The 25,295-nt window shown below is 35.9% G+C and overlaps 2 protein-coding genes across 4 annotated transcripts in view; one reads left to right on the top strand and one right to left on the bottom strand.

Annotated features, from left to right (window-relative positions):
- arhgap42a (Rho GTPase activating protein 42a) overlaps positions 1-13,880 on the top strand; it is a 25,019-nt gene extending 11,139 nt beyond the window's left edge. Inside the window, exons 5-25 of one of the 3 annotated variants that reach the window (XM_016506186.1) lie at positions 1,151-1,252; positions 1,348-1,458; positions 1,711-1,815; positions 2,059-2,188; positions 2,684-2,784; positions 2,877-2,986; positions 3,136-3,195; positions 4,700-4,778; positions 5,452-5,491; positions 5,652-5,714; positions 6,510-6,584; positions 8,659-8,743; positions 8,828-8,886; positions 8,994-9,099; positions 9,228-9,387; positions 10,466-10,634; positions 10,704-11,099; positions 11,881-12,037; positions 12,148-12,207; positions 12,921-13,000; positions 13,173-13,880. In XM_016506186.1, coding sequence (XP_016361672.1) covers positions 1,151-1,252; positions 1,348-1,458; positions 1,711-1,815; positions 2,059-2,188; positions 2,684-2,784; positions 2,877-2,986; positions 3,136-3,195; positions 4,700-4,778; positions 5,452-5,491; positions 5,652-5,714; positions 6,510-6,584; positions 8,659-8,743; positions 8,828-8,886; positions 8,994-9,099; positions 9,228-9,387; positions 10,466-10,634; positions 10,704-11,099; positions 11,881-12,037; positions 12,148-12,207; positions 12,921-13,000; positions 13,173-13,261 — 2,337 coding nt within the window. In that variant the 3' untranslated portion in view covers positions 13,262-13,880. Of the gene's footprint in view, positions 1-1,150; positions 1,253-1,347; positions 1,459-1,710; positions 1,816-2,058; positions 2,189-2,683; positions 2,785-2,876; positions 2,987-3,135; positions 3,196-4,687; positions 4,779-5,451; positions 5,492-5,651; positions 5,715-6,509; positions 6,585-8,658; positions 8,744-8,827; positions 8,887-8,993; positions 9,100-9,227; positions 9,388-10,465; positions 10,635-10,703; positions 11,100-11,880; positions 12,038-12,147; positions 12,208-12,920; positions 13,001-13,172 lie in introns of all 3 variants that reach the window. The other 2 variants (XM_016506188.1, XM_016506187.1) reach the window with 2 other exon arrangements.
- Positions 13,881-15,849: 1,969 nt separating this feature from the next.
- Positions 15,850-25,295, bottom strand: trpc6a (transient receptor potential cation channel, subfamily C, member 6a). The gene is made up of 12 exons (XM_016506189.1): positions 24,660-25,295; positions 22,851-23,598; positions 21,526-21,705; positions 21,278-21,442; positions 20,726-20,942; positions 20,349-20,576; positions 19,974-20,238; positions 19,273-19,468; positions 18,734-18,934; positions 18,582-18,638; positions 18,392-18,467; positions 15,850-16,186 (listed from the first exon to the last, which is right to left on the bottom strand). Exons 1-12 carry the CDS (start codon positions 24,800-24,802, stop codon positions 16,038-16,040), a joined length of 2,625 nt encoding a protein of 874 aa, XP_016361675.1. The 5' UTR covers positions 24,803-25,295; the 3' UTR covers positions 15,850-16,037.

The raw sequence follows: 25,295 nt of genomic DNA, 5'->3' as shown, positions 1-25,295 counted from the left end.
TATATATAAATATAAATATAAAATTTTTATAAAGGTTTGGCTACCTCTGCTATGATACTTTTGGAAGTGTTTCTTTCATGCATAGATATTTTTCTTAAAAATTCCCTGCATAGAAGTCTTTTTAAAATCTTTGAACAGAAAGCATACATTCCTAGAGAGAATGATGTCATTGCTAGCCAGCAGTTGGGCCTAGAAACTGGACTAAGCATGTCAAAAATGAGATTCCATCAGTTTGTTGTTTGGCAGTCCAGTCTGTGGTTTAGACGGCGTGTCCATTAAAGGGTCATGGGAAAGGTTGGGCTGATGTCAAACAGGAAAAACAAACATCTCCAAACTGGTTTCAGTTGCAGTCTCAAAAAAAAAAAAAATGATTCTCATTGCTACGGCATATAAGCACTTAGCCTAATGTAAATAGGTGTTATCAGTGTGAGCACAGGAAGTGGGGGGGGCTTGTCTACTGTAAACAACTTTACTGAGCCTCAGCTAGAGCCATAGGAATTCCCATAGAATTGAAAATACACGCTGTGTTTGTTGATTTATCTGTGGTTACATGGGTACTCAGAATCATCGGCTTTATCACACTCATCACTGATAGTACCTCAGTGACTAAGGAAGCGTGTGCATGCCACACATGTCCTGAAGTGACACTTTACTCCTGTTCAGCTGAGCTTTTGTGTCACTCATTTATTTCCTTGTTCCCTGTATTTGCTGGTTCATACTAGATTGTCAAATTATCCACAATAAATAGTTGTTCAGATTCATAATTTCTACTTAAAAAATTGCTGCTCTGTTAAAAATATATGATATATAATGTATATATTATATTATATATAATGTATATAATTTATTATTTTAATAATGAAAAATGTCCTTTTGAATTTGGTGGAAATCTGTAGGCCAGGCTTTCAGCAGAATATTAAATGTGAACTAAGTGTCACTTGAAGTCAAATGTGAGGCTGCCATCTACTGGTTATTAGATTTCAGGATTAGTTTTTGGCCTATCGAATGAAAATAAACAAATGAAAACTCTCCTAATGTTTTTATGAGACTCCTATATGGTGTTTGTTTACAAGTGTAACGTTTTATATAACTATTTATCATAATAATTACAGTGCAGGGAATTCCAACCTTTTTTTTTTTTTTTTTTAAGGAAGGGAAGAAGAAATTTGACAAGGAGACAGAGAAGTATTACACGGTTTTGGAGAAGCACTTAAGCCTGTCTTCAAGAAAGAAAGAGTCACTTTTGCAGGAGGTAACTTGAATGTTCCTTTATTGAAATAAAATATCCAGAATATAACATCAATTTTGAACGATTTCTTTTACCCTCACTGAATGCTTTGATTATAGGCAGACACCCAGATAAATAAGGAAAGACAGATTTTCTATGACGCCTCCCTGGAATATGTTTTCAAAATCCAAGAAGTGCAAGAAAGGAAAACGTTTGAGTTTGTAGAGCCGGTAAGACACACCTATTTCCATTTCTGCAGTTCTATGAATGCAGCTTTTGTTTGGGGAGATGAGAAATACGAAGAAGACTTCCTGTTACTGAGGGGAAATTGCTACACTGCTTTTTAATCTATTACATCTTGTAACATCAGAAAGAAAATGATGATGATAGCCACATCCTGCATCTCTAACAACCTCTGAATATACTGCATGATTATGAGTGTTATTGCTTTTATACAACTGATCAAACTGTCTTTCTCGCAGCTGCTGGCCTTCCTCCAGGGATTATTCACCTTTTACCATGAGGGTTACGAACTGGCACATGAGTTTGAGCCATACAAGCAACAGCTGCAGTTCAACCTGCAGAATGTAAGAGTCTTTGGATAACCTGGTCTGACATATTGGTTTGTCAATAAGCCAACAAAGGCATTATGTTTGTATAAAGGCCATTGTGTAGTGCTAAACATGTCATAAAATTGTTGATTGTCTGAATTGTACGCTGTATAATAGAATATCCAGTTTTTATTGCTGCATATGGAAGGAATTGTACTTTGGAGTCCAGTGATGTCCCTCTAGAGCCAATCGACTGTTGTTTTGATGTTCCCTCTGAAGACAAGAAATAATTTCGAGAGCACAAGACAGGAAGTTGAGAATTTGATGAGAAGGATAAGGTCTGCAGAGCAGGACTTTAAAGCTCCAGGACAGTGGACCATGGAGGGCTTCCTCTATGTGCAGGAGAAGCGTGAGTATTCCCCTGAGCATGTCCAGGTCATAACTAATAATAAAATCATATATTAATAATTTTTTACATTAATAAATAAATAAATAAATGTATAGTTTTTAAATTAAGAAATAAAGATTTTAAAAAAATAATAATTTAAGTGTGTTTTTATTTTTTACAAATTGACATTATGCTCACCAAGGCTGCATTTATTTGTCTAAAAATACCATAAAAACAGTAATATTGTAAAATATTATCACAATTTAGAATAACATCTTTCTGTCTCAATATATTTAAAATGTAATTTATTGCTGTGATGGCAAAGCTGAATTTTCAGCAGCCATTACTCCATTCTTCAGTGTGATTAATTTCATTAAAAAAAAAAACTTACTGACACCAAATGGTTGAGTACATTTAGAATACCGATTTTGAAATAGATGTATAATATACAGTATATAAATTCTTGTTCACTGGAACAATTCATATGCACTAATGATAACCTGTTTTCTGTTGAAGGACCCTTGGGGTGCACATGGAGTCGACATTATTGCACGTATGAGAAAGGGACCAAAATGTTTACGATGAGCAACTCTGAATTCAAATCTGGAGGAAAACAGGTATTAAATGTTCAGCATTTAAATGCTATTGGCTTAATTTCTCATTCCCATATTAAGATATCTTTTGTTTTGTGTTGTTTTGTATTGTGTAGAATGGACTGATCATGAGCCCCGCTGAGATGTTTAAGCTGAAGTCCTGCATCAGACGGAGGACTGACTCAATTGACAAGCGATTCTGCTTTGACATTGAGGTGGTGGAAAGGTGTGTTCACATAATGGCACACATGACATTGAGAGAAATTTGCGAGCTGCAGGAGACGAGAGTTACGTTGTGTTTAGTTCTTTCTTCAGTCTGTCATTTTCAATACTCTCCTTTCTTCCATTTCTTCTTTTCTCTCCTCATAACTGAAGAGGTAACCCCTGTGAAGGGCTTCTGTTCAGTTATCTGCAATGTTTCTATAAAGTCCATCGGTATGTTGCACTTTTATCCTAAACTGCTGGCGTGTTCTAATAATAATAAAATCGCTTTTAATAAAAACAAGCTTCCTTCCCCTGAACGTGGAGTATTTAAGTTACTTTTTAATGCTATATAACAGTGCTTTAAACATAGTCAAACATTTTTGTGACATTTTGCTGTTTTTTCTATCACTATTTACAAAAAACAAACTTAATTTAAATTTAGACATGTTGTTCAATAAGTGATTGTTAATTAAATAACTGATCTTACGCTTATCCCCTTATTTAGACTTATAACTAGTGAATCAGCCTTTTTGACTGATCCATTGAAAATTTTTGAAAATTTACTCACCTGAGGCCATCCAAGAGGTAAATAAGTTTGTTTCTAAATAAGTTTAAGCATTACATCACTTGCTCACCAATGGATCCTCTGCAGTGAATGGGTGCCGTCAGAATGAGAGTTTAAACACTTGATAAAAACATCATAATAATCCACAAGTAATCCACATGACTCCAGTCCATCAACTTGTGAAGTGAAAAGCTGCGTGTTTGTAATAAATTCAACAAGATGCTTTTAACTTCAAACTGTTGCTTCCAGCTAACAAGGCCTATCCATAATATTGCTTTCTCCAGTGAAGTCATCTTGTCTGAATAAGGAGAGAAATATGCGCAGCATATCAAGCTCAAGCAAAAACAGTCCAATACAGTTCTAAACAAATATGTTGGTGGATTTTGATGTGAGTGGACAACAGGGAATGGACTTTTTCACTGGAGGAACTGTTGTTATGAAGTACGGACTCATATTTTGGACAGAAGTGATGGTTTAAAGTTAAAACTTCTTAATGATAGATTTGTTTCTTACAAACACACAGCTTTTCACTTCACAAGACATTTATTGATGGACTGGAGTCATGTAGATTACCTGTGTATTATTGTGTGTTTTATCAGCTGTTTGGACTCTCATTCTTATGGCACCCATTCACTGCAAAGGACAAACTCATTTTGGATGGCCTGAGGGGGTAGTACATTTTCAGCAAATTTTCATTTTTGGGTGAACTATTCCTTTAAAAGAACCAGTTTATAAGAACCATGGTTTGTTATTCATACCATAATTTTAGCGCTGTTTGACTGGCTTTGTGTACAGCTAGTGTTGATAACACAAACGAAAGGTGTGTGTTTGTTTCATTCTGTGGTAGCTGGCCCTTTAAATCATGTCATTCATTCAGTCTCCAACCTCGCAACTCAGGGAAAATATGATTTCTTATGCTGTGGTGGAGTTGGTGAATTGCAGTGAAGGAAAAACTGCTACATAATACTGCTTGCATTAATCTGTTTCCTTTTTGCTACACTGCAGCGTATGGATTTGGTTCGCAGGCTTTGGAAACAACTCATTATTCGTAGGCATGATGCTTAGAAAAAAAATCCTGGTTCGAAACAGATAAATAAAAGAAACAAAAAGCAAAATTCTGATACCTTGCACTAGTAGTTGAGAGTTAACATGTATCAGTGTGTCCCACAGACATGGGATCATCACCCTTCAGGCTCTCTCTGAATCCAACAGACGACTGTGGATGGAGGCCATGGATGGAAAAGAGCCGGTAAGAGCAACCACCCAGCCTAAATGAGACTCTGCTCTCGGTTTGATTAACATATGTCGGTTCATAGTACAAGAACTTTACGACTTCTTGAAAGAAAACTGTAAAAGACAGTAAAATAAAGGGTGGCAGTCTTTTTTTCTTGGCTCAACCAATGGCACAAGTAGAGAGTATCTGTTTGGCTGACCGATGACAGACAGGGAAACCCATTTGAACTGTCTTTATTTTTACACTTTAAAGAGGTTTTCTTTTTTTCTTTAGACCACTGACTCGCTTTTTGCATTTTAGACTTGTAATTGTTATTATACAGGCTCTTTGAACTCCAGGCAGTGGATCGTGTACACATGGACAGGAAAAAGATGACAGCTGAGAATTTACACTTCGCTAATGGCTCTTTGTTTTGACTCACATGCTGTCAGCTATAGTTGATTGGCTTCAACTCATTTGACCCTCATTACACTGTTATTATTTAGCTGAGTTTTTGGTTTCTTATATACAAAGGAATATTAGTGCATGTATGTTTATATTGTGAAACTATAAATTGTATTTTGTATATTCGTCCCTATAATTTATTTTCTGTGAAGAGATAAGGATTATGCAATATAATGCATTAATGTATATGCTTTAAATAGTATTTATCTTTAGTGTGTTATAAACATATGCTGATTTCTTCTAGATTTACACTCTTCCAGCACTTCTGAGCAAGAAAGAGGAAAGTAAGTTCATTCCTCCCTTCTACTTAATTGTCATTTAGGTGTATATACAGTGAGGTGAACTGTTTCATTTGGCCATGTGCATGTTAAGTCATAAGAATTTTCAAAAATAGTTCACCTGAATTGGCCTCAAATTTATAACATAAACGCTCTGTGTCTACAGCATTCCTAAATGAAGCAGGCTTTAATTTTGTAAGGAAGTGTATAGAGCTTGTGGAAACCAGAGGTTAGTCTGCTTTTATCTTCACCTTTTTTCATGCAGTGTATGACATATTAATATAAATTCAACATTCCTATCACAGGAATAAATTGCATTTTAAAAAATGTTCATATTGAAAACAGCTTTTTAAATTGTACTAATATTTCACAATATTGCTGTTGCTGTTTGATCAAATAACGAGCAGAAGAGACTTCTTTAAAAAAAAACATCTTACTGCCCTCAAACTTTTGAGTGATAGTGTATGTCTGAACAAAAATATGACTTTCATTGCTGTAACTAAATTGAATCAGGTTAATTCAGTAATGCTTAATCATTTATTTAATTAACTTTATACAACCAGTGTATTTAGATATTACATGAACTAAAGCTTTTGGTAAACTAACAGAATATTTCTGTTTTATTGCATTTTATTGCACTTTATTTTAAGGTCCAATTCTCAATATTAACTAACTATTTACTATGACCTTTGCCTCAATAAACTACTAATTTGCTGTTTATTAAAAGTTAGAAAGGTAGTTGTTAAGTGTAGGTGTGGGGTAAGATTAAGGGATTTAAAATATGGTCATGCGGAATAATAAGGCATTAATATGTGCTTTGTAAGTACTAATAAACAGCCAATGCATTTAAACCTGTTGTAGGGGACTCCAACACAATATTAGGACTTTAAAATACCATATGACCTGCTCTTTAAGTACTAATAAACAGCCAATATGCTAGTAATATGCATGCTAATAAGCAACTAGTTAAAGGTGAAAATTGGTCCGTAAAATAATGTGTTACCAAATTGTCTTTTTCTTTTAGGCATCAACACAATGGGGCTGTACAGAATAGGTGGAGTTAACTCTAAAGTCCAGCGACTGATGACCTCAGTATTTGGTACAGAAATCTTAAAGGGATAGTTCACCCAAAAATTCTTTAGTGTGTTATAAACATATGCTGATTTCTTCTAGATTTACACTCTTCCAGCACTTCTGAGCAAGAAAGAGGAAAGTAAGTTCATTCCTCCCTTCTACTTAATTGTCATTTAGGTGTATATACAGTGAGGTGAACTGTTTCATTTGGCCATGTGCATGTTAAGTCATAAGAATTTTCAAAAATAGTTCACCTGAATTGGCCTCAAATTTATAACATAAACGCTCTGTGTCTACAGCATTCCTAAATGAAGCAGGCTTTAATTTTGTAAGGAAGTGTATAGAGCTTGTGGAAACCAGAGGTTAGTCTGCTTTTATCTTCACCTTTTTTCATGCAGTGTATGACATATTAATATAAATTCAACATTCCTATCACAGGAATAAATTGCATTTTAAAAAATGTTCATATTGAAAACAGCTTTTTAAATTGTACTAATATTTCACAATATTGCTGTTGCTGTTTGATCAAATAACGAGCAGAAGAGACTTCTTTAAAAAAAAACATCTTACTGCCCTCAAACTTTTGAGTGATAGTGTATGTCTGAACAAAAATATGACTTTCATTGCTGTAACTAAATTGAATCAGGTTAATTCAGTAATGCTTAATCATTTATTTAATTAACTTTATACAACCAGTGTATTTAGATATTACATGAACTAAAGCTTTTGGTAAACTAACAGAATATTTCTGTTTTATTGCATTTTATTGCACTTTATTTTAAGGTCCAATTCTCAATATTAACTAACTATTTACTATGACCTTTGCCTCAATAAACTACTAATTTGCTGTTTATTAAAAGTTAGAAAGGTAGTTGTTAAGTGTAGGTGTGGGGTAAGATTAAGGGATTTAAAATATGGTCATGCGGAATAATAAGGCATTAATATGTGCTTTGTAAGTACTAATAAACAGCCAATATGCTAGTAATATGCATGCTAATAAGCAACTAGTTAAAGGTGAAAATTGGTCCGTAAAATAATGTGTTACCAAATTGTCTTTTTCTTTTAGGCATCAACACAATGGGGCTGTACAGAATAGGTGGAGTTAACTCTAAAGTCCAGCGACTGATGACCTCAGTATTTGGTACAGAAATCTTAAAGGGATAGTTCACCCAAAAATGAAAATTCTGTCATTAACTACTCACCCTCATGTCGTTCCAAAGCCATAAGACCTTCGATCATCTTCGGAACGCAAATTAAGATATTTTGATGAAATCCGAGAGCTTTCTGACCCCGCATAGACAGCAATGCAACTGAAATGTTCAAGGCCCAGAAAACGTGGTAAGGACATTGTTAAAATAATCCATGTGACATCAGTGGTTCAACCGTAATTTTATGAAGCTACGAGAATACTTTTTGTGCGCAAAGAAAACAAAAAAAATTATGACTTTATTCAACAATTCTTCTCTACCTTGTCAGCGTCCGCCACCATTCACGACAGTACCAAGACGCATGTGTGTGGTGCTGCTGATGTAGAACACGCATGTACTACACCTTGTTTACGAGCAGAGGAATGCACACACATGCGTTGTGGTACTGTCGTGAATGGCGGCGGACGCTGACAAGGAAGAGAAGAATTGTTGAAAAAAGTCATTATTTTTGTTGTCTTTGCGCACAAAAAGTATTCTCGTAGCTTCATAACATTACGGTTGAACCCCTGATGTCACATGGATTATTTTAACGATGTCCTTACTACGTTTTCTGGGCCTTGAACATTTCAGTTGCATTGCTGTCTATGCGGGGTCAGAAAGATCTTAATTTGTGTTCTTAGGGGTCTCACGGGTTTGGAACGACATGAGGGTGAGGGTTATTAATGACAGAATTTTCATTTTTGGGCAAATTATCCCTTTAACCATTTTTTTATTTTTGCTTACAGAAACCTGGTACATTTCTTTACATGAAGACTTTAACATAGTACAATTTTATTGTATTGTTTTAAAAATAGTTTGTCTGTTAGAAATACACACTATTTACAGTAACCTTTACCAGATGTGTGTTTGAAGCCAAATTCCATTTAACACAAGTTCATTTGACCCTTCCAGCGGCCAAAGCTCCTGCAGATATGGACCTTGATCCAGACACCTGGGATAACAAGACCATCACCAGCGGCCTGAAGAATTACCTCAGGTTTTTAAATAATCCTCATAACATTTCATTTTTTAAAATGGCATGTTATCAAGGAAAAACAGGAAGTCATTCTGTTCCCTGCAGGTGTCTGGCAGAGCCCCTCATGACTTACAGACTCCACAAAGACTTCATCATGGCAGTCAGTGAGTTCTAGCATGTTCTTTGCTCTTTTAACTCTTCATCGTGTCCGTCTGTGATTTGCTTATTTAATGACTGGATGCCTTTGGTTTATTTTAATTTTTTTTTCTAGAGTCTGATGATCAGAACTACAGGGTCTGTGCTGTTCACGCCCTCGTCCACAAGCTCCCCGAGAAGAATAAAGAGATGCTGGATATTCTGATAAAACATCTACATGTGTACGTCACTCTGGTTCTTGAAGTAGAAACTGCACGTCTAGTACATTTATTCATGTGTGCACTTCAAATTCCACAAGGTGATGCTAACCAAGGTGTTTGTGAAACTATTTTTCTGCTGTTTTTGACAGGGTTTCCACACATAGTCAGAAGAATCTGATGACCGTGTCTAACCTGGGTGTGATTTTTGGCCCAACACTCATGCGCTCTCAAGAAGAGACAGTTGCTGCCATGATGAACATCAAGTTTCAGAATATTGTGGTAGAGATCCTCATAGAAAACTACGACAAGGTGATTAAGCAAGCAATGATCTTTTAATAGAAAGCATGCCGATAGAGGAACAAATTATCAAATAAATGATGAGAATTGCTTCTCTGAATAACCTTACAAGGCTTTTCAACAGGGATGCACCAATATTAAAATAAAATAATCAATAAACAATAAATGGACAATTCTGTTTAAACTGTGTAAATTAAACAAAATGCTTAATACTAAAATCAATGCTAAATGCTATAAGTGAATTTAGGCATCACAACATTATAATGGACAGTATCAGATATTCGTTTTGAGATTAGCTAAAGATTACATTTAAGTGTTACTAAATTATAACTCTTTTTTTCTTTAAGTGAGCATTAGATGCTAGCAGAGGTAAAGATGAATAGATGAATAAATAAAAACAAAACAAATAAAAAAATAAATAATAATGTAAAATAAATATAGAAACATTTGTTTTTCAAAGAAATTAATACAGCAAGGACCACTGAACTGATCAAAAGTGACAGTAAAGGAATTTATAATGTTACAAAAGATTTCTATTTCAAATAAATGCTGTTCTTTTCGAACTTTATATTCATCAAAGAATCCTGTAAAAAAAAATTTGTCAGTTTCCACAAAAACATTAACCAGCACAACTCGTTTCAACATTGATAATAAAAATAAATATTTCTTGACCAAATCAGCATATTAGAATGATTTCTGAAAGGATCGTCCAAAAACAGAAATGGCTGCTGAAAATTCAACTTTGCTATCATTGGAATCAATAACACTTCAAAAATAAATAGAAATAGAAAACCATTGTTTTAAATTGCAATATTTCACAATATTACTTTTCTGACTGCATTTTTGATCCAATAAACACAGCCTTAATGAGCATACGAGACTTCTTTTAAAAACAAAATCTTACCAACCCCAAACTTTAGAACGATAGTGTATGTCTAGTGAAAACCAACATGTTACAGATAGATTGTGCATCCCTACTTTTCAACTCCAAATATCTGTCTTTATATAGTTTTGTTCATCTAATTCTCAATCTAATGTTCTTTGGTTGGATCAAAAACACGCTTAGTACCTTTTTGTCTTTTTTTCTTAGATATTTCATCAAGCTCCAGACCCTAACGTCCCTCTGCCGCAGCCTCAGTCTCACTCTCAGTCTCGTGCCAGTGCCAGTGCCCGCCGCAGCAAAGCCATCTGCCTGTCCTCAGGGTCCCGCAAATCCAGAGGCCTGTACCCTCCCACCCTGTGCCTAGCTGATGCTGACAGTGAGTGTCTCCAAATACAGACATTAGTCCCTCTATTAGAGTGTCAGCCTAACCCCTTCTCTCAATCAGGTGACACGTTCAGCAGCAGTCCAAGTAGCACTCCCATGGGCAGTATGGAGTCTCTCTCGTCTCACTCTTCAGAGCAGAACAGCTGCTCTAAGACTGGCTCCCCGTCACGTACCAAACACAAGGCATCAGGGAGTCTGTGCTGGACCACTCCATCTCCCTCCTCCAACGGGCCCAAAAGCCCGGCTTGCACCACCAGCCCTGATTCCAGCTCCAAAGAGGACGCCAACAAGACTGATGGAGAATGGGAAGAAGCGCTGAGTACAAGTCCAGGTGATCGAAGCTCTCCAGCTTCAGAGCTCCTCCAGACAACCCTAGGAGAGACACTGGAGGATCATGAGGAAGAACGACACAGTCTGTCCACCTGCTCTTCTCTCACTTCACTCCACATTTCTGAGGGTAAGAACAAATAAGTTTCCCTGCATTTTTGCGCAATTTACGGGCATTCCAATACGCAAATATTTTCATGACCTTCTGAAATGAAATAAGTGATCAACATGACTTATCCACCTTTTTCCTAAACCCCAAGATAGTTTGTGTGAGTTATAGGTGTGACTTCCGTTACACTGTAAACAATCACCGAAAGATTCACTCTATAAATGCAATAATAAGCGTTTTCAAATGTGGGGTACAATTGAGGTTATTCTCCTTACTCTTCAACCATCAATCATTAGTGTAAAAAACGGTCCTAGTTTCCCAAAATGAATGACTAGTATAGACTACTTCCACCTGCTGGTGTAGACGGTTATTTTCTCTAACGCAGGCACATAATGGACATGCAACGGCCTTTGCAATGTGTTCAAGCGCAACTTTTTAGACCAGATGCATGCAACATGAGGACTACACAGTTGGCTGTTATCGGCTCTAGTTCTTTGATATCAGTTTGGTGTGTCATGGCCTCAAAACCCAGCACAAAATCTTGCATTTTATCCACTAACCATTCACAAACATTAACAATTACAGCTATGCATTTAGCAGATGCTTTTATCCAAAACGACGTACAATAGAGGAACTTAAGCAAGTCATTACAGTCTAGAACCACACAAACCGCATGTGCAAATAAACAACGCCATCAGCAGAACTCATTCTCCCTGCAGTTTTGCACTGAATTTCTCCTCAAGTATGAATGAAGCATTTCTGCCAATTTGTAATGTGTGTTTTTTTTTGTGGTTACGCTCAGGTTTCAGAAGCTGTCACGGCTCTATTCAGAGCCTGGTGTCACGCAGTCAGAGAGATGGTCTCAAGTCCCTCAATCTGCCAGAGCTTCCTCCTAAAGAGACGGTGAGATACAGAGCTGACTCCTCAGCCAGCAATGGCTACCAGAGACCGGGATCTGTGTAAGCAAGAACCTTCTTACTGATCTTATAATGTAAAATCAGTTTGTTACACTGATCTTAGTTGATGTATCACTGATGTATCAACTGCGCCATGCTTTTTCTTCCCCCAGTGTGGCCTCCCGGGCAGCAATCTTTGAGAGTCCTGTGATTTCCCAGCGCACAACGGGAAGGTAATGAGTCAGACTAAGAGTATTATTACATTTTATTTATCCTTATTACTTATTTCCAGGACTAAATGGAATCTTCACATTTTTTTCCGCAATGCCTAGCTGAGAAAGACAATACAGTTGTGATTAAATTTCACTTATGCTCTTAGGTCTGTTCTATCCCACTGTTCAAAAGTTTGGGGTCGATTAAAATATAAAAAATGTTTCTGTATTTGTTTGATCAAAAATACAGTAAAATCAGTAATATTGAAGTATTATGGCAGTTTAGAATTACTTTATTTGATAAATAGAAAATTCAAAATAACTGCATTTATTTGAAATAGAAGTGTTTTGTAACCTTATAAAAGTTTTTATTTACACTTTTTATGAATTTAATGAAATAAAATTATTGAAATTATTTTCTTTAAAAAAATTCTCACCCCAAACTTTTGTTCTGTTTAGTTCAGGTGTTGTTGGTTGTTGTTTTGTGCTTTTTTTTTTTATTTATGTGATATAAAAAGGCTGAGGGTTGGTCACTGAAAACATAATCAAGTAAATGTGTGTAGAACCTTTTAAATGACAGGCATTCAAATGTTGTGTAATATAACTGAATTTCTATTTCCTGTACTAAGAACAGCCAACAGGGTCAAAAGATAAAGTGTGTGTTGTTGATGTTGTCAGAGATATTAGTACGTTTCCGCAGTTGTCTTTTCTCTAACTCTCTGGTGTTTTTACAGAGAGGCTAAAGCCTTGTATTCCTGTCAAGCGGAGCACAGTCATGAGCTGAACTTTCCTCAGGGGGCGCACTTCTCCAACGGTATCCACACATTCTCTTTAAAACTGCATGCTGTGTTCTGTTTCAAAGGATACAGTGTGAGCAGTACTTTACTTTTAGATGGAAACACAGAAACATGAAAGGCTGTGTAGAATGTTGTGTACTCAGTTCTGCTGCATTTGACTCTTTACTGTTTGTTTTTATGTTCATGCAGTGTATCCCTCAGTGGAACCTGGCTGGCTCCAAGCGACATATGATGGCAAAACCGGACTCATCCCAGATAATTATGTGGCATTCTTCTGATGGGGCCAGAACAGGCAAAAGCATAGTCCATGGTATCCATGGTATTCATTTCTGCAAAAAAAAGGGATCATTTATATGTACATTTCTGCCTCACTGAATGTAAATAGTTTTTGCTTAATATTATAACCAGATCATTAACTGTTGTAAATAATCAAGTTTATTCAGAATGTAAATATCACCTTTGTCCTAAATGTATTGTAGATTTTATTACCATCTAGGTACATGCAGTTGACTGTATTAACACATTTCTGTATTTATATGTGGCCCTGCATGATGGGCTCTGATATTTCAAAACTGTAGACATGAGCTCATAACTCTCTGATCATTGTTGCGGTACGGCTCTGAAAGAAACTATGGATTTGTATTATATAGAGGAAGAATTGCACCTGTACCATATGCATTAATTAGTGACCATATTAAGTAGCAGAAGATAATGTATTTCCCAATGTGACATTTGTGAAATTCTTGGAAGTATGTTTTATTGACTTTCTTTTTAGTGATGCCAAAAGTCGAATCATGTTTGGTAGATGCAGGTCATTTTTCATTTCAGTAATTGCTGTATCTTTTTGGTGAAAATGTTTTCAAATACATGCAATGTTTTCCATACAATTTCTAAAGGTTAAATAGAAAATTGGTATCTTTTAGTTGCGACTGTTTTTTAATAAGAACCTTTTTGTGTCCTTAACATTTTTCTTCTAAATTTAAACAAAATATGTCTTGAATGAACTGACTTTATGAGCCAAAAATTTCTTATATACTGCAAACGTATTTTATTATACTAATGTGCTGTCAGTTTTGTAGTGTTCTTTAGATATTTCAGCTTATACTGAATATATTTGTTGAGCGTAATATAGTGCATTTTTTCTTAATGAAGTACAATCAAAAACAAGAAAATATTTCCGACGGTGTTAAAGTTTTTAAAGTTTGTCTTAGTTGCAATTAGTTCTAGTTTGTGCTCACAAAAATGCAGTTGTTCAAGTAATGGTTCTGCTGTATTTTATTTTACACTGGTTTAGCATTTCTGTATGTTGAAATGAAAAAATATATATCTTATACAGATTATAATACTTAGTATTAACATCATTTACAAAGTAATGTTTGTTTGTTTTTTAAACTATTAAAATGTCAGTTTATTTACTGATTGGGTTCCTTTGGTTGTGTTTTGACCTGTTTTCATCTATCTATCTGTCTCTGTCTGTCTGTCTGTCTATCTATCGCTGTCTTTGCCACCTGAGTTCAAATCTAAAAGGTTTTCGATAGAATGTTAAGCCTGCTTTACATTCTATAGACACGACACATTATATTGTGAGTGTTCACTTGAGAGAACATGAAATGTGACAACACTTCCACATTTAGCCATTTGAAAACATTACTTCACTTTGCCTTTGTACTATACAATACATCATGTACACTTCAGTGACTAAATGCGTAAGCAGTCACACACATAAAGCATGACACACAGTATTGTTGACAATCAGTATCTGACTAATTCCCCTAACTTCCCCTTTGGTGTCATTTGCAGGGATTTTTGCTGGTGTTTATCTCTGACATCATCATCTTAGGGACCTTTAACCTCAATACTTGAAAGTCCATGGTTGACCAGCGAAGTGATTTCCAGAACTGAAATACAGTTTCATGACTGTAATAGACACTGCAACATGTGAACAGCAGGAGGCCAAAGATGAACCTTTCAGGTACATAAAATGATTTATAAGCTTTTATAAAAAAATTAAATAAATCTTCCCAGGATTTAATGACAAGCTTCTTTTTTTTAGACCTGGACAGGCTTTATCAAAAGGCTTTGCCAACTCGGCAGCATGTGTTATTGTATCAGACTCCGCAGAGTCAAACAAATTCTCTGGAGTGTTTTGTGATGGATTTCAAACACCGTGACTGTGAAACTTTAAATCTGCATGCTGTAAATGATCCTGAGTTCCTCTCATGCTTAGTTCAGCTTAACTGCAACCTTTTGAACAGAACGTCTCTTGTTACACATAAAATAAAATAAAAATAAAAAAAAGAAGTAAAGCATATTACATAAAGAGCCCCTGTGGAGAAAAAAGGAATTTGACATGCTGAAAAAGTAGGCTGTCGCAATATAGATGATCTTGATACAAAGAAAAATTATTAACAATGTGTTCGAACAGAACTTTCTGTAACTGAGGGATGATGTTGATCTGATAATGTGATCATGACATTTGAGATTAAATTTCCTGCAACATAATTTTTTTTACCTAGCAATATTACCTTCTTTAATTTTGTAGGTTTATAATTTTTTCTAGACACAAATTACATACGCATGCCTGTGTGTGTTTAATAGATAGTAAAATAAAATGTAAAATAGTTACTAAAAGAGAATGAAGAACTAAATTTATAAGAATTAAGATTTATAATTTGTAATTTGTTTCACTAAATATTTTACATTTACTACATGCAAACTAAAACAGATGTTTTGGTTTATGTATTTATTTTTTGCTATAAATTTTAATCCCTCAAGTTACATTTTTGTTGCATGTGAATTAGAGTACTTGCCGACAAAAAAAAAAAATCTAAACGGTAAATTGTGCATATTTATCATATTTAAAAAAAATTCAGCAATGTATCACCAAAACAGAAACAATGTTTCTTCACAGTCATGGAAAGCTCAACAGCTGTTCTTTGTTCTGTTAACCCAGCAGGCCAAGGCAGAGAAGTAGTCCTTGTGCAAATTGTCTTGCTTGATAAATATGTTAATTATATGCTTCTGTAAAATAAAAAACGTAGTCGCCTGACTTCTTTAATGAGACTTTAGTATCAAGCAGTCCTGAGAGAGATTTTTTTCAAGCGTCCTCACTAGCTTTGCCAGCTCCTCCATGTTGTGTGACTTTTCCTCCAGCAGCTCATAGCGAAGGCTTGAAATGTCCTGCTTAATCTCCTTCAGTTCACCTGCAACACAGCAGCTTTCAGTATGAATTATGAAAAATATAACTCATAAAATTTAGTTTGAGCATATATAGTTTTATAGTGAAAACAAAGACATATTTCACCCAAAAATGCATTATTTCCTTACACTTGCTTTGTTCCAGACCCCTTTGCTTTTATTTTTTCAGTGGGACACAAAATAAAAACTTTTTTTTTCTTACAGTGACAGTTAATAGTGAATGTGAAACAAGCTCTGAAAATATATATATATATATATATATATATACAGCAGGTAAAATAAGTATTGAACATGTCATCATTTTTCTCAGTAAATATATTTCTAAAGGTGCTGTTGACATGAAATTTTCACCAGATGTCGGTAACAACCCAAGTAATCCATACATATTGTACAAAGAAAACAAAACAAATAACTTCCGAAATTAAGATGTGTAATAAAATGGAATGATACAGGGAAAAATATTGAACACATGAAGAAAGTGAGGTGCAAAAAGGCATGCAAACCCAAGACACCAGCTGAAATCTATCAGTAATTACAAAACAATCCTGCCCCTTGTCAGTGGAAATTAATATTAGCTGGTTCAGTCCCAATTTATGGCTTATAAAAAAGTGCCTCATCACCAAGGTGTCACACAAGAAACCTCTCATGATGGGTAAAAGCAAAGAGCTCTCTCAAGACTTTCGCAACCTTATTATTGCAAAACTTACTGATGGCATTGGTTACAGAAGGATTTCTAAACTTCTGAATGTTCCAGTGAACACTGTTGGGGCCATAATCCAGAAGTGAAAAGAACATAATTTCACCATAAACCGGCCACGACCAGGTGCTCCTCGCAAGATTTCTGACAGAGGAGTGAAAAGAATCATCAGAAGAGTTGTCCAAGAGCCAAGGACCACTTGTGGAGATCTTCAGAAAGACATGGAATTAGCAGGTACAATTGTTTCAAAGAAAACCATAAGTAATGCACTCAACCGCCGTGGCCTGTATGCACGCTCACCATGTTGAAGAAAAAGCATGTTGAAGCTTGTTTAAAGTTTGCTGCACCACATTTAGACAAGCCTGTGAACTACTGGGAGAATATAGTCTGGTCAGATGAGACCAAAATTTTCACCATAAACTGGCCACGACCAGGTGCTCCTCACAAGATTTCTGACAGAGGAGTGAAAAGAATTATCAGAAGAGTTGTCCAAGAGCCAAGGACCACTTGTGGAGATCTTCAGAAAGACATGGAATTAGCAGGTACAATTGTTTCAAAGAAAACCATAAGTAATGCACTCAACCGCCGTGGCCTGTATGCACGCTCACCATGTTGAAGAAAAAGCATGTTGAAGCTTGTTTAAAGTTTGCTGCACCACATTTAGACAAGCCTGTGAACTACTGGGAGAATATAGTCTGGTCAGATGAGACCAAAATTGAACTCTTTAATTGCCATAATACACACCATGTTTGGTGGTCAAATGGCACTGCACATGACCCCAAAAACACCATACCAACAGTGAAGTTTGGAGGTGGGAACATCATGGTGTGGGGCTGTTTTTCAGCATACGGCACTGGCAAACTTCATATAATTGAGGGAAGGATGAATGGAAAAATGTACTGAGACATTCTTGATAAAAATCTGCTGCCATCTACCAGGATGATGAAAATAAAACGAGGGTGGACATTTCAGTAAGACAATGATCCCAAACACACAGCCAAGGAAACTCTCAATTGGTTTCAGAGAAATAAAATAAAGCAGCTAGAATGGCCCAGTCAATCACCTGACTTGAATCCAATAGAAAATCCTTTGAAAGAACTAAAGATCAGAGTTCATAGAAGAGGCCCACAGAAACTTCAAGATTTGAAGACTGTTTCTGTGGAAGAATGGGCCAAAATCACACCTGAGCAATGCATGCGACTAGTTTCTCCATACAGGAGGCGTCTTGAAGCTGTCATTACCAACAAAGGCTTTTGTACGAAGTATTAAATAAATTTCAGTAAGCGTGTTCAATACTTTTTCCCTTTGACATTCCATTTTATTATACATAACTTAATTTCTGAAGTTATTTGTTTTGTTTTCTTTGCATGTATGGATTACTTGGGTTGTTACCGACATCTGGTGAAAATTTCATGTCAACAGTACCTTGGTAAAAATGGTGACGTGTTCAATACTTATTTTACCTGTTGTATTTTTCTGAATTATTCCTTAATGAAAGCTTAAATACACTCACCTTCATTGACTTCATCACATTCTTCGTCATTTTGGGCTTTGATGATGTATCGCTTAACAAGACGCTTCATAATTTTCTGTACAGATTAAATGCAGTAAGTTCAATGTCAAATTGCAAACAAACAAATATGACCCATATTCAGATCTATGATAAACATGAGGTGTAGCATTTAAAATGGAAGTAAACATGCCTGATATCGACTGGAGCTAGGAAGAGATTTGTCCTGGCAAGTTTTGCTCTGTCCCAACTGAATTATGATCCAACAAATCACAAGAGCAACATAAATGGATTATTTTATTAATTTTCTTACTGTGATGCAGAATTAGAAGGGATCTCCCTCACCTCACTGAGCTCAGACCCCTTCATAATGGCTTTGTGTCTGTTGAAAATCTCCAGCAAAAGACCCTTAGCCCCCATAACTAGACCCAGAACAGATTTGGGACTGAGAACCAAGTTAAAAGGCACAGGAAGAGTCCGGCCCTCCTCAAAGTAGGTGAACCAGAGCTTGGCCCGGGCAAACTTCCACTCCACATCTGCATCATCCTGCAAGACAACAGGAAACACTAATGTTTTGAGTACTTAAAGCGACAAATGAATCAAAACAGAGATGCAGAGGTATGAGATGTGCAAAGAAAATGGTTTAATTCAATTAAAATTCAATTCAATAAAAAAAATTAAACAGTCAAACTAATTATCCCATTCTGAAGAGATAAGGTTGTTTTTTTTTCCACAGTATGCAAAACTCTACACTGGAGTGCTTCATCAGCACAGAGTCTTAAATGTAGATTTACACATTCAATTTGCTCCACTGCACAAAGATTTATTGTCAGCAAATCTTAGAAAGAAATATGAAGATGTTAAACTGAGAAGACATCAAATACCTCAATCTCCTGGAAGGAATTGTTAATCATAGCAATGAGCATGTTGAGCAGGACGATGACCACAGTGACATTGTAAACTCCATAGAGAACATAGCCAATGTTCTCGATGAACTTGTGTCCATTGTTCACGACTACTGATTTGACCTCAGAAAGGCCAAATATTGCCCAAAATAATGTTTTGAAGCTTTCCTCTACACTACAGAGATAGAGAGAGAAGATATATATTTATTGATGGAGATGTAAATTGAGGAACATTTCCTTTTCTCATAAGAAGTGCATTTATTTTGCCAACTACAACATGTTCATGGATCAATTCACTTATAATTTTGTACAATTTGTGTATTTAGACTACCGTTCAAAAGTCTGGGTTCGGCAAGATTTTTTCAGGTTTTCAAAAGAAGACTCTTATGCGCACAAAGGCTGTATTTATTTGAACAAAAATAGAGTAAAAACAACAATATTGGGAAATATTATTACAAAATAACTATTTTTCTATAATTCAAAATAATTCTATTTTAATATATTTTAATATGATACTTCAGAAAGGATTGATTGATTGATTCTTATTATTTCCCCCTTATTATAAGAATAGTAAATGATCATTCATACTTATTTGTGTGTTTTTAATAGTAGTCTTGTACCAGGACAAAGATCCAAGCACATGTCTTAATGGGCAAACTCATGACTGTATTTCTACTCACGTTGTGAAAGCTTCATTCTGTTTAGCGCCCCGATAATATGAGTAGAGGTTGAACATTCCAATCATGAAGGCCAGAAAGACTAGAATGAAGATAACCATGAACTTGAAGATGTCCTTCACAGTTCGTCCCAAAGATATCTGCAGTGGTCCAAAGCTCTCATTTGCTGGCAGGATGTACGCAATTCGAGAAAAGCTCAGGACCACTGCAATGGCGTACAAGCCCTCAGAAACTAACTGAGGATCAGACGGGAGCCAGTCGATCCGAGCTGAAACAAAAAAAGATATTTAGCCAGATTGCTTTTTGTATTAGACTATATATTGTAATTTTGTGGAAGACGAAATCTTGCCTGACTGAAAGCTGAGGATGATCACTCACCCAACTGGAAGTATCCCACCTCAAAAGGCAAAGTGACATTGGTCAAATCAGTGTAGTGCTCATCAACATAGCGTTGTGCTACGCGTGCATGCCAGCAAGCCATTATCCTTGAGATGAAGGATGCCACAAAAATGGCCAACATTCCAAAGTCTAGCAAATTCCAAGGCTCAACCAGATATTCTCTTGGACCTTGGGACCAGATCTCCTTGCACTCCGCCCAAATCATCCCTGAGTGAAGGACATTAAAACACAGAAATGAATGTTGCAACATGCAGTTTGTCTTGAGACATGCAAATGAACTGTACATTTTGTTCTCTGAATACAGATTGTAGTAGAGTAGTAACCTTTGAAAAGTTAAAAATCAGTCAGAAACAAACCTATGACCCAGGAAATGATGAGCATTTCCATCCACGTAAAGGGAGTCGTTTTCATACGAAACAGCTGCGTCTGATAGTCATGAATGGTCATATTTGGAAGCAGCTTTGTCCCATCAAAGCGGTCTGCAGTGTTCATGACCAAAAGGCCAAGGAAAATAGTGAAGGAGGCCGCGTGTGCTACAAACTTGAAGAAAGGGCCACGCATGATCTTTCCCATCTGTTGGTTACAGCATTTTTTACTGATTGTGGTGCGATTAACAAAAGATTTAATGCGCTGTGGATACATTCTTCTATTGTATATTTGTACATTACTGCTTATCAGCCTGATACGCTTATCAACATTATTGTGACTCATAGGATATGGTGGATATTTTAAGCACTGCTATAATTTACAAGCATGGGAACAGCCTTACTGAGCAAAGATTTCAGTGAATGATTCATGTTAAAGCCATTGCTCGATTCTTTAGACATGTACTGTATGTTTGCTATGCAATACATCTGGATTTCACCAGTGTTAGAAAGTAAACAGCATACTTGTGTGAACATACTTACCTTGCTGCATGGTGCCACCCAATACACCATTGCTAGAAAGGGAAGTCCGATTGCAACACCTAAAACCACTAGGAACTTAATGGCGGTGGTCTGCTGCCTGAGTCCGGGCAGGTTTTCGTACCATATTGATAAGAGCTGTTGTTGACAGTTAGGATGGGCCACAAACTGTTTGGGACAAATAAATTAAAAGAAGCATTTTGAGAGAGAATTTGAGGGCAGATTGTGAGATTTCTGTTTTTTATATTTACCTTTTTCAGTTCATACTTTATTGCGAGTTTTAAGCGAATGAGACTTGGTCGTCCAGGCACTTCTAAAGCCTCATCATCTTCACCGCTCAGAATGGCTTCCACTTCCTCTGTGCTCCGACAAAGGTCCAGAAGTCCCACAACAAAGTCTTTGCATTGCATAGAAAGTTTCCTATATTCATTCTGAGGAAGATAATCATTACAAAGAACATGCAATCTTTTTACATTTTTAAAGAATTAGTTCAACCAAAATGAAAAGGATGTGAGAATTCTTGTGTGGAACACAAAAAGAGAAGTATTGATGAATGTACTGGTCACTGAGCTCAAAAATGACAGTAAATGACGATCATGAAATGAGTCGATACAATTAACAAATTTAATTGGCTATTTACTTATAATCTTTTGCTCTACTTAGTTGTCATTTCTCATGTGCAGTTTTATATATTCAAAGAAGCAGCATGGCGATTGGTCACCTGACACACAATGGTTAATTTGAACGGGTCATGTCACATTGATGTCAAACTTTAGTGAAAAATTACTTAAAGGGGTCATATGATGCGATTTCAATTTTTCCTGTCGATCGCCGGATCGGCTTTCACCGTGGATGAAGCGGAGTCCAGCCCGGGGTCGTCACATGTGGTTGCCGCGCCGCAGGCATCACAATATGGTAAGGGACGTAACAGTTCCATCACACGATTGAGGAATTCGACCAATCACAACGCATTGGATAGCTGCCCAATCAGAGCACACCTCGCTTTTTCAGACCGATGAGCTTTGTAAAAATCAACTCGTTTCAGAAAGGCGGGGCATAGAGGAGAAAAAATAATGTACAGTATGTGGAAAATAACGTGTTTTTTTAACCTTAAACCGCATAAACACATTTCATCACACCAAATACACAAAATAATGTTATTTTTAGCAGCATCATATGACCCCTTTAAAATTTCGGTCAGTGTAGTTATTGTTAATTGTTAAACATAAATTCAAGCAAAATATAAATATTTGTAAAAAATGACAAAAGCGCATGACAAAATAACTAAAACGTAAATTAAAATTAAAACTGAAAACTAAAATAAAAGCTAATTCAAAATATGAACAAATGCTAAAATAATGATTTCAGTCTGCTTACACAGAAAAATGTGTATGACTAAATGTGAAATGTGTAAACTGGTGCTCACTTCTACTTTATTTACATGAAAAACAATGGCCAGTACATTCTTTGGGTTTGGAATCAAATGAAGGTTAAATAACTAAATAATCGCATGATTTTCATGTTTGAGTGACCTATCTTTTAAAATGACAAACAGGCCTAGTTGCCACTGCTGTACCTTAAATTCTTTTTCAATATTGGCCAAGGAAGCCAGCTCATTGCTGAGCTCAAGGGCCGCCAACACAGGATCCTCATTGGATAGAGAGAGGTACGCTGGACTGGCCAGTCCCCTGTATGCATTGATACGCGAGCGGGAGTGGGAGAAAGAATCGTACTTTTGATGGTAATTGCAGGTGTCGCAGGTACAAAAGTAGTCATGTGGCTGCTCAATGCGAGCACCCTTACCCAGAAGAATGTGCACGATTTCATATTCGTGACAATGAGATGCTAGAATGATTGGAGTGACGTCATGAGAAAAGCGCGTGCCATCTTCATCGTACGCAAAAAAGTCATCATGCATTGGAGCCTGACTAGGGCTCGCTGTAAGTCTCTTGGAGTCGGCAAAAGCTTTGTGGCTCAAAATGGCCTCGACAATCCTGGTGTAACCTTTGCTGATGGCCAACAAAAGTGCATCCCCAATACGTGACAAGTTGTCTTTCTTCAACAAGAGCTCTGTTACTTCTAAGTGCTCGTTTGCCACTGCCAACTGCAATGCATTCTGGCCCATGTAGTCCACACAGTTAACATCCAGCACAGGGATCTCCTCAAGCATTCGGCGCACCACAGGTATGTTTCCATACTCGGCGGCATCAAGGAAACGTTCCTCTACAGGGGTTAGGCTGTTGGGATGGGCATTGAACATGTAGGCTGCCCCTCGCACCGCCTGCCTTCTGCTCTTGGGTAACGCCTGTCGAGCCAGGTTCTCACTATGGTTCAAAACAGATCAAGAATGTGTACTGTGACCACAATTTCACAAAATGTTTTGAAGTGTTACTATTCACACCACTTAAGTTACTCGAAAATAACCAATTACCAATCTTCCAAAGATTGCATTGTAATTCATTTTAAAAGTAGCCCCTTTTGTTATTACTGATTAGCATGTGTTTTCTTATTAATATCAGATTTTTTTTTCCCATACGTAAAAAGTATGTAAATATACAATGCCACATGAATATCACACGTATCATTGTTATACATCATTGTATTTGTGTATTTTTATTTAAAAACAAATATATAAATATTTTATATAAAACTTTAATTACTAATCTGTATAATAAAATATTATCATATTTAATATGTAAGTGTTATATTATTGTAATAATAAATATTATCACAATATTTATTAATGCTTGTAATGTGTAATGTTAATGAAACAAATTAAGTATTTAAAAATATAATGTTCATAATTTTTTAAAAGTTAATTCATAATTTATATAGAGAGAATGAAACATCATTATATTAAATATTATATTAATATCATATTATAATTATAACTATAGATTACATTATACATTATATTATATAACTGTAATGTTATTTTAAAATATTATGTATTTAAAAATTATAATTATTAAGTATTTAAATAGTATGTGTGTGTGTATATATAATTTACATTATTAATATGTTGTTGAATAATACAAATTAGTTCTACATAAAATTATTTTTTACTATTGTTACCAGTAATATTGTTAATTTATTCATAAAATAAATACAAAAATTGGTTGATAGCCATCTAGTTTTACTAAACAATATATTTTTAATATACATTCATGCTAATGACTTATGCATGATAAGATTTCAAACTGCCATTACTAGTTTCAAATGCCTATTTAATGAAACCTGACATTTTAAATTAGCAAACCGTCACATCACAGATATTTCATTGAATATTGAGTGACAGTTTCAGGTCAGGACACTGAACTACATATTATCTTTGAAGGCAATGGTAATCAAACAGACAGTACATACAGAACCTTGACCAACTCACCCATGGTAGTGTCCATAACTGCCAAAACAGTCCTCACCAAAGTCTTCGTTCATTAGTAGATTGTCTTTACTTCTGTTTCTCCTTTCAATCGTGTGATACTTTGATGGATTTCTATCCTCCAGAACAGGTCTCCTTTGATTCATAATTTCAACTGAAGCGGTTCACGTCTGAATTGTGAATACAGCAAAGCTAACACATCCTGTTATCCAAACATCCAGCTGTGACTGATTGAGTGTGCGCTACACACTGGCAAGTCACCATCTTCTACAGTCCTTTGTTATGTTCCCGTTTAAGTATTGAGATAGTGCAGAGCACCGAGGAATTCTGAATGTTCTTTTCCACTCATTGGCTATAAATGAGGAATATAGCAATCTTCATGCTGGTTTACGAAATCTAAAAATGAATTGTTTTCTTTCTTGCTCGTCTTATTTGATCAAACTGAATGTCGCTTAAAGCATTTAGTACTGATTTCAGCATTAGACAGATAACAGAATCCACTGACATTCTTGATTAGTAACATTTTCAAATATGAAGAATCACTGAAGAAATTGCAGAAATGCCACATGCAGGTCCTTCAACTTTCAAAATAACTATTTCATTGTATATTCCTCTCTGTTTGTATTAGGAACGGTGATT

Source organism: Sinocyclocheilus anshuiensis, unplaced genomic scaffold, assembly GCF_001515605.1.
Source record: "Sinocyclocheilus anshuiensis isolate Anshui unplaced genomic scaffold, SAMN03320099.WGS_v1.1 scaffold330, whole genome shotgun sequence".
NCBI classification, from domain to species: Eukaryota; Metazoa; Chordata; class Actinopteri; order Cypriniformes; family Cyprinidae; genus Sinocyclocheilus; species Sinocyclocheilus anshuiensis.
This window is presented reverse-complemented; position numbering and strand designations above follow the sequence as displayed.

Bases quoted from the DNA above. Each gene is read 5' to 3' on its own strand.
- trpc6a (XM_016506189.1), bottom strand. From the start codon at position 24,802: ATGAATCAAAGGAGACCTGTTCTGGAGGATAGAAATCCATCAAAGTAT. The intron at 20,577-20,725 runs GTTTGTTTCTGA...TCCTTCACTCAG, and splicing joins CATCATTTCCTGGGTCATAG to GGATGATTTGGGCGGAGTGC. The intron at 20,239-20,348 runs GTGAGTGATCAT...TTTTTGTTTCAG, and splicing joins GGTGGGATACTTCCAGTTGG to CTCGGATCGACTGGCTCCCG.